This window comes from Physeter macrocephalus, chromosome 7, assembly GCF_002837175.3.
Source record: "Physeter macrocephalus isolate SW-GA chromosome 7, ASM283717v5, whole genome shotgun sequence".
Taxonomy (NCBI): domain Eukaryota; kingdom Metazoa; phylum Chordata; class Mammalia; order Artiodactyla; family Physeteridae; genus Physeter; species Physeter macrocephalus.
This window is the reverse complement of record NC_041220.1, coordinates 31766615-31781570: the sequence shown is the minus strand read 5'-3', so window position 1 is coordinate 31781570 and position 14956 is coordinate 31766615. Positions and strand designations below refer to the sequence as shown.

Sequence of the window (14956 nt, the reverse complement as noted above, 5' to 3'; positions counted from 1 at the left end):
ACTCCCCTCCACTATGTGAGGATACAACTAGACATCTACGACCAGGAAGAGGGCCCTCACCCGACCATGCTGCCACCTTGATATTGGACTTCCAGCCTCCAGAACTGAGATAAATAAATTTTTGTTGTTTATAACCTACCCAGTCTGTGGTATTTTGTTATACCAACCCAAACAGACTAAGATAGTATCTTATTGTGGTTTTGATTTGCATGAAGATGGAGTTTTTAATGGCTTAAAATTTGAGTAGATGAAAAGAAGAGAGAGAAAATCTCGATCCCAAGGATACTAAAGGAGGTGTAATTAAAGAAATGGGGAGCATACAGGCCAGACTGAAAAGCTAATTTGATAAGTAATATATTTAAATTTTACTGAGTCCAGGTTAGGAGGAGAAAGCCAAGAAACTTAAAAACGTCAGAATCAGCTAATAATAAGGGAAATATATAAGTAGGAAATCTTAGACGAGACTAAATGAAGATGATGTATTCTATGTACACGCTATAGAATTCTATACATAGATCTGGGTAAAATGAATAAGAATCTTAGGAAAATACAGATGAGAGACGAGTTATCATTATAGTGTTACCCACTTGTAGGTACGTATATTTTTATTTCAATGCTATTCCTACTTAATAAACCTTTTGAGTTTTATTATGCAGTTATAATTTTATCAAGTTGTAAGGTAAATATTCTTGAAGAAATGTACAGCCATATTAATTAGTCATCAGGTATAGAAAACACGGATAGACTTACTAATAATTTTTGTGTCCAAATCATGTTGTGTCTTCTGTATTTAAAGAACTTTCAGAACTAAAGGAGATATCAATTTTGTGTGTTTTCTTTGGTCTCCCTGGACTTTAATAATTTAGGATAATCTACTTAACACTCTGACCATTGTAAGCTGTTTTTTATAAAGTAAAATATTACATTAAAGGAACATTACATTAACTTCTTTTGCATTCACTTAAAACATCCACTTATAAAATTTTCTTTTTATAACATCTTGCAAATTCATAACTCTCCAAATTTCAGTTTCATAGTTTTGCCATTTTTGGTTAAGAAAGTACATTAACTACATTAAAAAAAATAAACTATTTCTCTGTTTCTATTTTAGGTCCTATATTAGAGATTCCCAAGCAAGATTTTTTTCAAGAAGCAAAAACTCTCATTGCCCAACACTGTAAGAAAATAAATGAGGTTAGTGCTTTGCATTTATCTAACACTGTATTTTTCAGGAAACTAATAGCAATTTTTATATACTACAATAATTGATCCAAATGATTGCATGAACCCTAATAGATTTTGAATAGAAGAGAAAATGAAATCCTTACTAGCTATTAAAATTGATTTCAGATTGCATTTAAAAATTTAAAAAGATTTTTTTAGCTCTACAGCTTATTTAATTACATATATTTTAAGTTTGCACATTTAATTTAATTTTTAATGTTTCCTGTTGATGAATTATAACAAGTTTTTGGATTAAATATCTCAAGTAAATATCCCTCTCTAAACACTGTTAGGCAAAGCTAAACTAGAAAATATACTGTGAGATGCGTCTCTCTTATGCCACCTGCATGACATGCTTACCTGTATCTTCTCCCACATCACTTTGTATTAGGACTGTTTACCAGTCTAATAGCTCCTTGAGGGCAGTAACTGTCTTTTTTTGAATGTTGCATCTCTAGCAGTAAGCCTTGTGTCTCGCTCAATAAATAATTGCTTAATGGCATGGATTTGGAAGGTGAGAAGGAATGAAAGGGAAAGGGGTGGCAAAGAGGCAGGAGGGTGGCTACAGGGTGAAATTGTGGAGGAGAGCGTCTACAGAGGAGATGGGTAATTTGGGGAGCAGCTGCCGTTATGAGAATGGGCCTTTGGGGAGACAGGTGAGGGCAGGGCACTTAGGATGGTTTACTGTGTGCCACACTATTCTTCTCCATTTTGAATACTTAAAAAAAACCCAGAATTTTAAATAAAGATTTTAAGTATTTTTCCATGCTTACTGTGAGGGGGAAGAGGATTATAATTTTTGCATGTGTTTCTTTTGAATGGTCCTCTAGGCTGAGACTGACCATAGGTGGTTTTAATCTTGTAATCAACATTGTTAACATTGCTTAACTAATTTTTGCCTCTAATCAATTAAAAGTATTTGATTTCACTAGTAGGCATGTGAGATGAAAAGTTCACTGTCTTCACAGTTAGATAGCTGTGCCTTAGAACCTTGACCTATTTTTCGAATTTTATCTAATAATAACAGCATAATATTCTACCTTTGGTTGCTTGGTAAAATGTAATACTAGTGTACTAAAACCTCCTTATTGGCATCTTCTATTTTTTTTTTTTTTGGCCGTGTCAGGTCTTAGTCGCGGCATGGGGGATCTTTCCTTATAGTGCGCGGGCTTCTCTCTTGCTGTGGCGCGTGGGTTTTCTCTTCTCTAGTTGTGGCGTGCAGGCTCCAGGGCGCATGGGCTCTGTAGTTTGCGGCCCGCGGGCTCTCTAGTTGAGGCGCGGGTTCAGTAGTTGTGGGGCATGGGCTTAGTTGCCCCGCGGCATGTGGGATCTTAGTTCCCCAACCAGGGATTGAACCCGTGTCCTCTGCACTGGAAGGCAGATTCTTTACCACTGGACCACCAGGGAAGTCCCCTCATTGTCATCTTGAGTTGGCAACAGCTTGAATTTGTCTAAATCTTTTCTTGTGGGGAGGAGGAGAGCTGTAGCTCTATCTGTGGGCCAGAGAATTACTAGACTAAAACAATTATCATTGTTTGGATAATTGCCTGTCAGAGACCTGGGACTGTATTATTTTTCCGTTGCTCAAAGTAGTCAAAATTAATAAGCAATTAAGTGATTGAAAGGATCTAAAATACATATCCTATTAGTAATATACTTTTTCTGAGAATCTACCTCCATGTATGAGCAGTTATTTCTGGTTCAACAGAGAGTTTTCGGGGCGTTAGCATTTTTTTGACATTTGAAGATTCTCCAAAGATGGTTGAAAATAAATTCTTATATGTCTATTTGAAAACTTCTATTTTAAAATGGACTTTAAAGCTGTATAAGAAAATATCACATTTGAGGAAAAAATTACTATTTTAAAATTCATATATTTTTTAAGTTGAATGTATCCCTCATGCTTGTTAAGGGCTTTTGGAGAACTATAAAGGATAACATCTACATTATCTGATTATTGTCATGTGCTTTAAGTAAATCTTATACAGTAAGGTACTTTGTAAAATATATTTAGTGGATATAATTTTATTAATTTATTAACAAAATTTATTACATAATTTTTATACAGTTAATATTAAAATTAAATTTTATTAAATTTATTTTTGTTTTGTTCATAGAATAAAGTTCCAGGTACTTCTATAAATGTCTTTAGAAATAAACATCAGAAACGGAAATCTAGCAAATTCATACCTTTGGAGACCAAAAAAAAGGAAACACTTGATATGGTCCAAGAACTTCAGGCAGCATACAAAATGATTTGTTTTCCCAAAGACTGTTCCAAAAGTGGACATTCTGAGGAGGCTCCATCACGAACTTCTTTCAAGGAGCCACACATTTTCAATGTAAAAAAAAAATACAAGGGGTCTATAGATCTAATTGTGAAAGGTAAGTTTTTGGTGGAGCAAAGACATTTAGCAAGCCAGCGGGCAAAACTGTTTGCTTATGGTGTGCTTGTAATGGAATTTCCTTGTTCAAACAAAATCCTACACTTTAAATGTTAGCAGTGAAAGGTAGGGAGGCATGATTAAAAGAGCTGCTAACCTCTTGGGAGCCACCAGAAATTGAGAAGAGGGCATCCTAATGGGAGAGAGGAATGCAGGGGAACAAAACGGGTTAGCCACTTCTTCCAACAGACACTGTTCCTAGAGCATGAAGAGGCTCGTGGCTCTGGATTCTGTTGTTGAGCAGGGTAGGTAAGGTAGGCAAGCTATTCGTGAGTGTGTCCCCCCAAAACCCTAAAGGGATTTTTGGGAGCTATAGAGTTTCCTTTAAGACCAGTTGTGATAAAGTTTTTTTTTTTTAAAACATGGTCTGGATCCCTGTTCTGCTTTCTCTCTGCTGGAAGCAGCCATGTTTTGTTTTGTTTTTTTAAATTTTTATTTCTTTATTTACTTTTGGCTGTGTTGGGTCTTCGTTTCTGTGCGAGGGCTTTCTCCAGTTGCCGCGAGCGGGGGCCACTCTTCATCGCGGGGGGCCACTCTTCATCGCGGTGCGCGGGCCTCTCACTGTGGCGGCCTCTCTTGTTGCGGAGCACAAGCTCCACACGCACAGGCTCAGTAGTTGTGGCTCACGGGCCCAGTTGCTCCGCGGCATGTGAGATCTTCCCAGACCAGAGCTCGAACCCATGTCCCCTGCATTAGCAGTCAGATTCTCAACCACTGCGCCACCAGGGAAGACCCGTGATAAAGGTTTATTCTCTTTCAGGAACTTGGTAAGGTGGAACCTGGAGGTCTCTTTAAGCAAAGTTATACTGTTTTCTGAGACTAACTGCTTTTCCTGGCTGGAATGACCTCTTAAAGTACATTTCTAGTTATAAGCTTTCATAACTTCATCTGCGTTTTCCCTCTTTTGTTATTGCTTATTATGTTATTCATTCATTTGAATTTTTTCATTCAATGAGTGCCTGCTCTGTGCCAGGCAGTATGTTAGGAGTTGGAGAAACAAAGCTTAAAAGGCTCAGAGAGTAATGGTGGAGATAAATACTTGGGTAATTTCTTATCATATAGTGTGACAACTGCTGTACTAGAGTCAGTACAAATCATTATGGAAACACTGAGGAGTAACCAACCAGATGCCAGAATGAAACATTCTCAGATGAGATCTCATTAGAAATGGGTTTTAAGGAGAAGTTTGTTAAAGGTAGGTGGTAACAGGATAGGCCATTTTGAACAGTGGGAGAAAAATATTAAAGCTCTGAAGGACAAAAGAAAGTGATATGTTTTGGGAAAGGAGAGAAATGGTAAGAAATGAAGTTGGGGAGAGGGGTGAGGCTAGGTTTTGATGTGAATATAATAGCAGACCTAGGAGTTGACCCTATGTGTAATGGAGAGCCAGTGATGATGGGGGTGAGGTATGACCAATTCTTTTGGTTTAGAAAAATAAAACTGGTGGTAGAGGCTGTGAAGAGAATGGTGGCAGAGAGATAAGAAAGGAAGCTGCCCAGGAAAGAGATGGTCTGTGTAAGGGATGGCAGGGGCCTAAAGTAGGGCAGTAGTGAAGCATAAAGTGTGGAGGAGGGATGTTCCAGCAGCATTTCTCAAAGTGTAGTTTTCAGAACACTAGTCCTGAGTGATTCACGTTGACATAAGTGTTTTTGGTAAGGTGAGTTTGAAAAAATGCATTTACTTCTTGGAGATACATATTGAGCATTAATATATTGAAAACTCTAAGAAATACTACAGAAAAGAAATCTGTTTAATGTTTTTTAACCTTGGCTATCACCAATTTGTTTGACCAAAGAATTCCTAAAGAAAGATATTCAGGTTTCTAGACTGGAAAGCTCAACAGACATCATTAAGCTGAGTTAGGAATTCAGAGGGAGAAGCAGATTTAGGGCAGGTGAAGAAAGGGAGGTAAAAGATAACAAATTCAGTTTTAGACCTATTAAGTAGACATGCATATGGAGATAACCATTAGGAAGTTGGAAATGGAGGTCTGACACCTAAGAGAGAGATAGGTGAAGATTCAAGATTGATGTTGTGGGTCGCTGCTGTACTGAAACTGTGGGGTTCATGCATTTGTTCAACCAACATTTATTTACTAGGTGAGATATATAGAGATAAAAAATATGCTACTTGCCCTCAAGAAGTTGAAATTTGCTATATATAATTTGTGTGTGGTTGCATGAAGGCGGATAAATAGATGATTATAGTACAGTGTTACCGACTATAATAAAAACAAGCTGTACTGCTTTGAAATCAATTGGAAAGATACCTGATTCAGATTTAGGAATAGGGATGGATTCCCAGGAGATTTAAAGTCTGGTAAATTTTGAAAGATGAATAAGTGTTAACTCAAGAAGGCAGAAAAGTCCTATCTAGTCAGAGTGTCTAGTGTCTACATGACAGTGAATATCTGAGAAAGTAATTATAGTGTACTTGAGGGAACTGAAATAATTTAACATAACTGACAAGAGGATTGGGGAGTAATTAGAGATGAGACTAGAAGAACATTGAATTTTAACCTAAAAGTAATCCAGATGTTTTAAAGAAAAGTTGCAATGGTCACATTTGCATTTTAGAACATATACTGGCAGCAGAGATGAGGTATGATGAATTTTGGAGGCGCAGAGACCAATCAGGAGACAGTAACTCCCACGAGAAAGGATGACTTGAATTAAGGCAGTGGCACTGGGGATAGAACTGAGGGGAGAGATTTTAGAGATATTTGAGAACTAGAGTTATCTAGATTAGGTCAACAATAAGGTGGAATATAACAGAGAAGGGCTGTGGGATTCACTGGCTTAGTGGTACTGAGTGGCAGCATGGAAACAGATATAGCAAATTAAAGGGTTGGAGATGCTTCTTATGTATGCAATAAACTGGAATCTAAACCATGTATCTACTGAGCTTTGTAGCTCTAGGTGAAGAAGTCGGGAAACTGGATTATTAAAATATGTTGGTGGTTTGGGCTGCCTTTGGGAAGTTTTTATTAAAAAAAGAGATGAAGTAAGAAAAGTATTGGCTGGTTTGCAATCAGAAATGAAAGAGCATAGAGAGGTACCAAGTATTTGGGTCCTTGGTTTTGAGCAAATATCTACTAAGACTTATCATTGTAGCAAAAATCAGATAAAGGGTATGTTTTTCCCAACCCAGCTCATTGTTTCAGATGACCTAAAGGCACTTACTGTTGAGAGACTAAGGCAGGGGGTAAAGAAGTGAGGATAAAAAGGATATTTTAAAGCTATGTATAAAAAAAGAACTTTGAATGTGGTTATTGGCACGTAGAATTGGAAGAAAATAGATTAAAACGTCTACCAAGTATTTTAGAGAATTTCGTTGCCCAAGAAACCATGAACCTTGATTTAATTGAATGTTCAAAGGTAAAATAACCTGGCTTTGTCTGGAAGTGGATCACAAAGGCTATACAGTCTCCAAGTAGGATAATAACAAGATGTGACCAAGGTGCAAGGAAAAATCTTCCCAGAGTTGACCCGGGGCCAATAAAAAAGTGAACAAGGGAGTGCCGCTCAGAACAGAATCCTTGTCTACTCAGAGAATTTCCCCACCTCCAGCGTAGGGGACTACTCAGTGCCTCCCCAACAGGATTCCATAACTTCTTTGGACTAGTGATTGTTATGCATCTTCTCATTTCCCCTTTCACTAGTGGCATTTTTACTGAGGTTATCCTATACCTGCTCCACTACTGGCTGTTGTGTGCTTTTGGAGAAAGGTGGAAATAATTTATGAATTTGGTGCACAGTATTATTAGACCCGAAGGAGCCACATCTGGGCCTGATGGAAAAGACTGCAAACAGCCAGAGATCCTGGGCTCTGAGCTGGATGTAGTGCCTTGGTGGAACTTTGGGTTGTCTCCTTTGTGTCGTGTCAGAGTATAAGAATGGGTATTTGATGTCCAAAAGGGCAGACTGTGGTAGAGACTGGCTATATGCTCATCAAACTTATTATATCCTTTTCTTCCTAGGTACTTGGCTAAAATACATTTCTCATGTCCCTTGTAGTTAGGAGGAGCTATATGACTAAGATTTGGCTCTGTGAATTATAGCTGGAAGTGATGCACATCCATAAAAATGTCTTGTGCTCTCAACATGGCTCCCCACATTTTCAAGTATAAAGACTCTTTTTCAACACTGTTAAAACAATTGCAGTTTCACTCATGGGAGAGTGGTAAAAGTGCTTTTAATATCTGTTGATTGAAAAACTTTTGTTTGGACATTGGGTAAATATACAAAACTAGGTGAGTAAGAAAAAATGGTCATGACTTGATCCCTCATGGAACTTGTAGTCTAACTGAAGAAACAGATATTAATTAAATCATCACTTATATACAGATTGAGATATAGGACATATGAATTGGGACCTGGTCTGGGGGTCAGCAAAGGCTTCCTAGAGGAAGTGTCATTTGAGCTAAGATGTGAGAAATGAGAAAGAATTTCTTAGATGAGGAGTCATTCCTGCTTGGAGTTCCAGGCCGTGGGAAAACTATTTGCAATGGCCCAAGTGAGGGAAGCACAGATGTGCTTTCAAAGAAGTGCAGAAAGAACCGATGTGGCTGCAGTTCTGAGAAGGAGCTGGAGAGGGCTCAGCTGCAGCTGTCTGAAAGGCAGAACCTTGTTGTCAGTGATGCTCTAGGACATGTTCAGCAGCTGGCTGTGGCCGGAGGAGGGAGCAAGCCTGAGCTGCAGCTTTTGCCCTTTTCCGTAGTGTCAGTACTCTCACGCAGCCGATTTCAGGCTACCGATATGACGTCACTGGTCACTGGAGCTGGGAAGAGATGCTCACAGTCTGCTCTCCGGAGCATTTTGGCAAACACCGTCCATACAGCTTGAGATCCTCTCGGCTCACTTCCTATTCTTGCCCCTGCTGTGGTGAGGTTCCTACTCCAGGCTTCCCCAGCTCCTTGCTGGCTTGGGACACCCACAGGAATGGGCTCAGCTCTGACACATGAGCAGCCCAGTAAGGGAGGGTGAGGGCCGATGGATAAATGTTTCCTCCTTTCTTCCCCTGGGCGGAACGGTCTCAGTTACATTCTATAAAGCTTCTCAGAAGGTCCCAAATAGTTAAGCAACCAGTTTCTTGTGGTGGTGGTCAACTCAAAAAGGATTCTTACCTTATTTCTCACTTCTTTCTTGTTTTATTTTTTCCCTCATTGTTCATTCCTGTTCCCTAAGCTCAAGTCCTTAAAATACTCCCTTAAAAATATTTTGGTGGCAAGTTGTCAGTACTTGCTGAAAGATTGGGGGTGGAGTGTGAGGGAAAGGAAGATCAAGGAAGGGTGATTCTTAGGCTTTAGGCCTGATGAACTGGAAGATAAGAATTGCCATTTCCTGAGGTTGGGGAGAGAGAGAGAGATAGAGAGATGCAGTTTTGGAATAGGCAGAAACCCAGAGTTGAGATTTAGGCACATTATGTTGAGGTTCTTTTCATCTATACATACATATATAAATGAAAATGTCTAATAGGTAGTCTGTTATGTAAGTGTGGGCATATAGAAAAGGTTAGAGTCATTAACGTAGAGATCAATGTCCAATAGAAATGTGTTCGATAGAAATGAGAGCTACAAAAGTTGTAACTGAAAATTTCCTAGTGGCCACATAAAAAAGTAAAAAAAGGCAGGTAAAATTAATTTTAATAATAGATTTATTTAACCTAATATATCTAAAACATTATCATTTTAATAGTATAAAAATTATTGAGATATTTTACATTATTTTCATCTTAAGTCTCCAAAATCCAGTGTATATTGTAGAAATTGGACTAGCCACATTTCAAATGCTCAATAACTACCGTTGATGAGTGGCTACTCTATCGGACAGCAGAGGTATAGATTTTATTTACAGTCACAGACTTAGATTAGATCACCTAAGAAGTAAGTGTAGGTAGAGAAAAAAATACAAGAACTAAGTCCTTGGGGCTTTCCAATATTTAGGGAGCAAGAAGAGGAGTACCCAGCAAAGGAAGTAGAAAAGAGCAGCTAGGAGGGAAATCAGGAAAGTGTGAAATATGTTACTCATGTTTCAATCAAGGAGGAGGAAGGCCTTAGGAGGAGCAAAGAAAGCTCATCCATTGTCAGAGGAAGGCAGGGTCATGGGCACAGACACAGGCCTTTTGGTAGATTAGGTGGTGCGGTTGCTTCTATTTTTCAGTGAATTTAGAAGTGAGGTCTTCACTTGAGGATGGGATGGGAAGTATTGGAGTTCTGAGGAGTGAGGAGAAGGGTGAGATAAACAAAATCTGGGAAAGAGTGAAAGTTGATGGACTATGAAAAGATAGTTTGCTGTGAAAAATAAAATCCACCCCCCCCTTTTTTTTAAGAGAAAAGAGAAATGATTGGGAAGTGTCAATAAAGATCAAGGAAGAAGTTGACTTTATCCTTAGAGTATGGAAAGGGTGTAACCCCTTGAGAGCTGCTGAAGAAGCTATGCCCTTAGGAAAATAAGAACCAGAAGATGGGGGAACATATAGAGACATAGCTAGAGTGTCAGTTTAGCTGATGAAAGACCTGATGTTTCTTAGGGCACAGTGAAGAGTTTTGGGGGTGATTCAAGGAAGGGGGAAATATTGAGGGTCTGTGGAGATTAAGGTATACAGCAAAGAGAGTGAGAAGACTAGTTCTCAGGGTCTCAGAAAAGGTGAGTAATCCCATCTTAATGATGGTCTGTCCCCGGGACCAAATCCCAGCACCATCTCCCCTAAGAAGCTTGGGGGGCCCCCTCCCGGCCCCTGCCAGTGCACAGCATCCTCAGTGGCCCTTCGTTGTGGCGGCCCTGCCTGACTGGACCACATCGGCTCTGAGTACCTCTGGGTGTCTGGGGCGCTCGCAGGGAGAGGGGGTCGCCACCTGACACCAACACCCAACAAGTGCAATTAACGCGACCTGGGCCTCGGTCCTTCCAGAAGTTGCCGGGTTCCGCTCCTGGAGTCCTGGAAAGACTGCAGGAAACCGTCTGGTCGCATGTAGCTCCTCTTAAGTGTAGAACAACGACCAAACGCCATAACCCCCGTGCCACCTAGGTCACCAGCCAGGCCGGAAAGGTGGCGGGGCTTTTCTTTTGGGAGGTGGTTCTCTTTAGTAGTTTGTAATCATGAGGCCAAGGTTTTGGGGTGTGGGGCATGGGAGGAAGGAGTGAAGGATTGATCAGGAGCGCAAGGAGGACAGTTGTCCTCCTGATACTCCTATCATAGGCTCTGTTGAAGTCAGAGACATTTTACTAGGAAAGTCTGCATGTGTCCCACCAGACAGCTGTGAAGCGCTGATCTCAGAGTTTATATTTAAATTAAAATTGCAATTCATTTCTCCAGGTTCTTATCTCAAAAAGTGCATATTAAGTCTGTAACTTGGATCTATTTTTTAAACATATTTCCAATATTCACTTCATTGTGAATGGATGCATGATCTAAGATATCAGTCACATTCATTCCAGAACTTGATTAAAGTTTGTGAGATTAGAAAGAAAAGTGAGTCCTGTGTGTGGCGTATATGTGCCTTCTGCTCATGCTGCATTGACAAATTGGGTTGTGTTACCTTCGATAAGCTGAACATCTTACGTGAGGACAGGCCAAACATTCCTTGAATTTAATCCAAGGATATCAACTTTAAAAATACAATGTAACAATTATAATATCAAATATCTTTAGTAAATACGTACCCTGTGCTTGCATGTAATACGTGCCCATATTTTTCTTAATAGAGCAAAATGAAAAAATATGAAATGATTTCCTTTCTGAGTATATAGCTATTCTACAGTGCTGCTTAACCAGTTTCTATTTTCATGCTGCCAGCAACTTATGGGTCTTGATAATTAGAAATCACATGTAAAACTCAATTTTTTTTAATGTACATTAAATATTAGTTTATAGTTACCATATGTTATATAGTATTCATCTACGTATGCATTCCCTTGGGAACAAAAAAAATACTTCGGTCTAATTTGAGTTGTTTAAATTTGAAAACAGATTTTAGTTAATCTCAATAAGATGTCGTGATATTCAGGTCAAGCAAATATATTTAGGGGATATTGGATTGTTCCTTAGCCAATTTGGAAAGGAGTATGTGTGTGTGCTCCAAATCACAAATCTATTCCTTTAAATATAAAATGAAGGCATAATGAATTTTAACACTGCTTTAAGATAAAGAATGTTCATACTTTAAGATTAACGATGTTTATAAAGTCTATTCTTTTATATTTTGATGTCTTTAAGTATACTAGGATATTAACAAATATATTAATACTATTTTTTTACTCATTCTCCACAAAATTATTTGGAGGAACTTAGGACCAGCTTCGGTAACAATTTATAAGAAACGTGGAAGCTAGAGATTTTTTTTTAATGAAGTGGAAAAGAAAATTGAATTAGATATTACAAAGTAATTTGATTTTTGAAGCTTTGAAACATATTTATCTTCCTCCATGTATGAAAACAGACTCTAACTGAGGGATTTCTAAATGAGGGAATAAATTTGGGATAATGTCTTTAGAGATCATCACACAGAATTTTGCAAGTGCTTCTCTGCTTCTCTTAGTCTCTTTCTGCTTTAGATATCTATGTTTCTTCCCATTTCTCATCAGGAATTTTCTTTTGCTTGTCTATAGTATTGAAGAAAGAACCTCAACAGAATTCTTAAAATTAGCAACTGAAAAGAATTATATATCTGAGCAGCCAATGTCTTGAACATAGTCCGTTCTAATTTATGCTTTTTCTCTTTTTGTACTGACCTTGTGAGCTGTGAAATAGAAAGATGCAGGATGGAGACTCAAAGTAAGACAGGAGACTCCGTGCCTCTGTAGTAACATGGTTTACCACACTGAAGTAGCCACAAAGTTCATAACTTTTAATAAATTAAGAGCATCTTAAATATGAAAATTACTAAAACATTATAAAGGATTTAGACACAATAGAAAGGCACTCTTTTTACCATCTACCTTCTACTAATTCTCTTACTAGCCCCGAGGACAGCTTACAGAGAACAGAAATCTTAGACTAGATTAGTGACTTGCAGAGATTTTCTGATTAAGTACATTCGTTCCATGTTTTGCATTTGACAAGGAACACAGGCAGAGAACAGTTAGGAGGCTAGTGACATACTTCCCAGCGGGCAAGGGTCCTTCCTAGGTCATTTGTGCATAAGCTTATGTACAAGTAAATAATACTAACTTCTCTGAGGAGGTAACGTGAGAGCAAGTTGCTTCCTAGAAATGGTTTCCTATTTGTAATGAAAACCTTCAGTGGACATTTGTTATTTTTGGTCGGCCTCTCGGCATCCTTTAACCTGACCTCTGGTAGCAGCACTCTGATTTGACTTTGGAGAAATGCCCTCCCACTATGAGTTTGTGCAGTTTGGGCAGGGCTGTCACCCCACCCCCTAGCTCCAGTGTTGGCATGTGATTCAGGCACAGTCAGTGAGAAGAGTTCATTCTCCTGGCCACAGCGATGGGTGGAGTGATTGGGTTTAAACCAGCAAGGATGTTGTGAGCTCAGAGGTACCAGAGAACACATCAGGGAATTCTAGACTAAAATCAACATGGGAGAGTGAGCTGAATGATGCAGAGAAATCAAGTGCTGATGACATTGTTGGAGCCTCTAGCCCAAGCTTTGCTGAGGACAAATGTTACCTGCATTTTTCAGTTTGTATGAATTTGTGAATTTTCCCCTTTTGAGAAAGCAGCATAGTTTAGTGGCTCCCTGGAACGTAGGAATTCAATGCCCTAGATTCAAATCCCAGCTTTCTCACTCATTTGTTTCTTCTATTTCTTTAACTTAACTTGGTTTTTTGGTGGTTTTCAGTGGTTGTCTGATGGAAGCACCTTCCTCATCTAGTCATTGTTGAAAAAATTACACTTAAAGTGTGTGTAGTAGGCTGAATAATGACCACCCAAAGATATCAGATCCTAATTCCTAAAACCAGTAACGGTTACCTTCTTTGGGAAAAGTGTCTTTGCAGATATGATTAGGTTAAAGATCTTGAGTTAGAGAGATTAGCTAGATTATTTTAGTGGGCCCTAAATGCCATCACAAGTATCTTTATAAGAGAAAGCCAGATGGAGATTACAGACACACAGAAGAGGAGAGACAGTGTAACCATGGAGGCAGGGTTGGAATGATGTGTCCACAAGCCAAGGATTGTGGGCAGCCACCAGAAGAAGCTGGAAGAGGCAGGAACAGATTCGTCTATAGAGCCTCTGAAGGTGCACAGCCCTGCTGGCACCTTGATTTTGGACTTCTGGCCTCCAAAACTGAGAGAGAATAAACTTCTGTCATTTTAAGCCACCCAGTTTTGGGTAATTTGTTATGATGGGCATAGAAAACTAATATAGTGTACTTCCAAAACTAGGTTTCAATTCTAGACGTCACTTAATTTTTTTTCCCCCTTGTTATAATGAGTACCGAAGTGTGATCAGTGGGCTAATTGTTTCGACTTGCATTTCCTCATTCATGTATTTATTCAGCATCTCTATTAAGCTCCTACTTGAGCCAGGTGCTGTGTACCATGGGCCCTACTCTCATACGACTTTCAGTTTAGCAGCAGTGAATTACCCTTTCTCTCTTTAAAAAAAATATAGATATTGTAGGGGGATTTTTGTTTGTTTTGTTTTTTCTGGTGATGGGAGTGGATAACCAGGTTTATAACAAGGAACACTGCCCTTTCCCTTCTGAGTTTGGAGCCAACTGAATTGAGGAATAAGACCCAAGAATTGGGCAGATGGAGATTGAAACGTTCATTTTGTTACAGAGAAAGCTGATGAGAGAATTTGGCTGTGGATAAGTAGCCAGGTAGCTTGTTAATGCTCTCCTAGAATGAAACTCACCTTCCCAGTCATAGGCAGTATTTGCCAGCAGCAACCTCCCACTCCTGCCCTCTGCACAAAGCAGCACATGTCCTCTAACTCAGCCTTGCAGTGCAGAGGAGAGTTTACTTGCTGGCTCCATGCTGGCAGGCTGGAGAAACGCCAAAGGGACTAATCAGAGTGAGGAAGCGGGCTGGTGAGTCAGGCCTTCTACTCACCAACCAAAGCCTTGAACTATTCTTTCTAGCGGTACCCTCATGTCTCTTGTATAACTGAGCTAAGAGAAAGAATAAATGTATCTGTGCTCCTCAGCGAAACAAATTCCTAGCATCAGAGGCCACTATGTTACTAACTACTTGTGGGATTTTCCTAGAGTCTGAGGTTTACATACCTTCTGGAGGGTTTGGAAAAGGAACGTCCATGAAGTGGGTTTTAAGGTAACGAAATCTTTTCTGAGTGGCATGTAATTTCCTCCTAGCAATGCTG

At 39.2% G+C, this 14956-nt stretch overlaps 1 protein-coding gene across 1 annotated transcript in view; it reads left to right on the top strand.

The window, feature by feature from the left end:
* Window positions 1-613: 613 nt before the first annotated feature.
* Window positions 614-14956, top strand: part of IQCM (IQ motif containing M) — a 361168-nt gene continuing 346825 nt past the window's right edge. The window contains exons 1-3 of the mRNA XM_028492548.1: window positions 614-674; window positions 1112-1194; window positions 3342-3609. Coding sequence (XP_028348349.1) covers window positions 614-674; window positions 1112-1194; window positions 3342-3609 — 412 coding nt within the window. The remainder of the gene's footprint in view (window positions 675-1111; window positions 1195-3341; window positions 3610-14956) is intronic.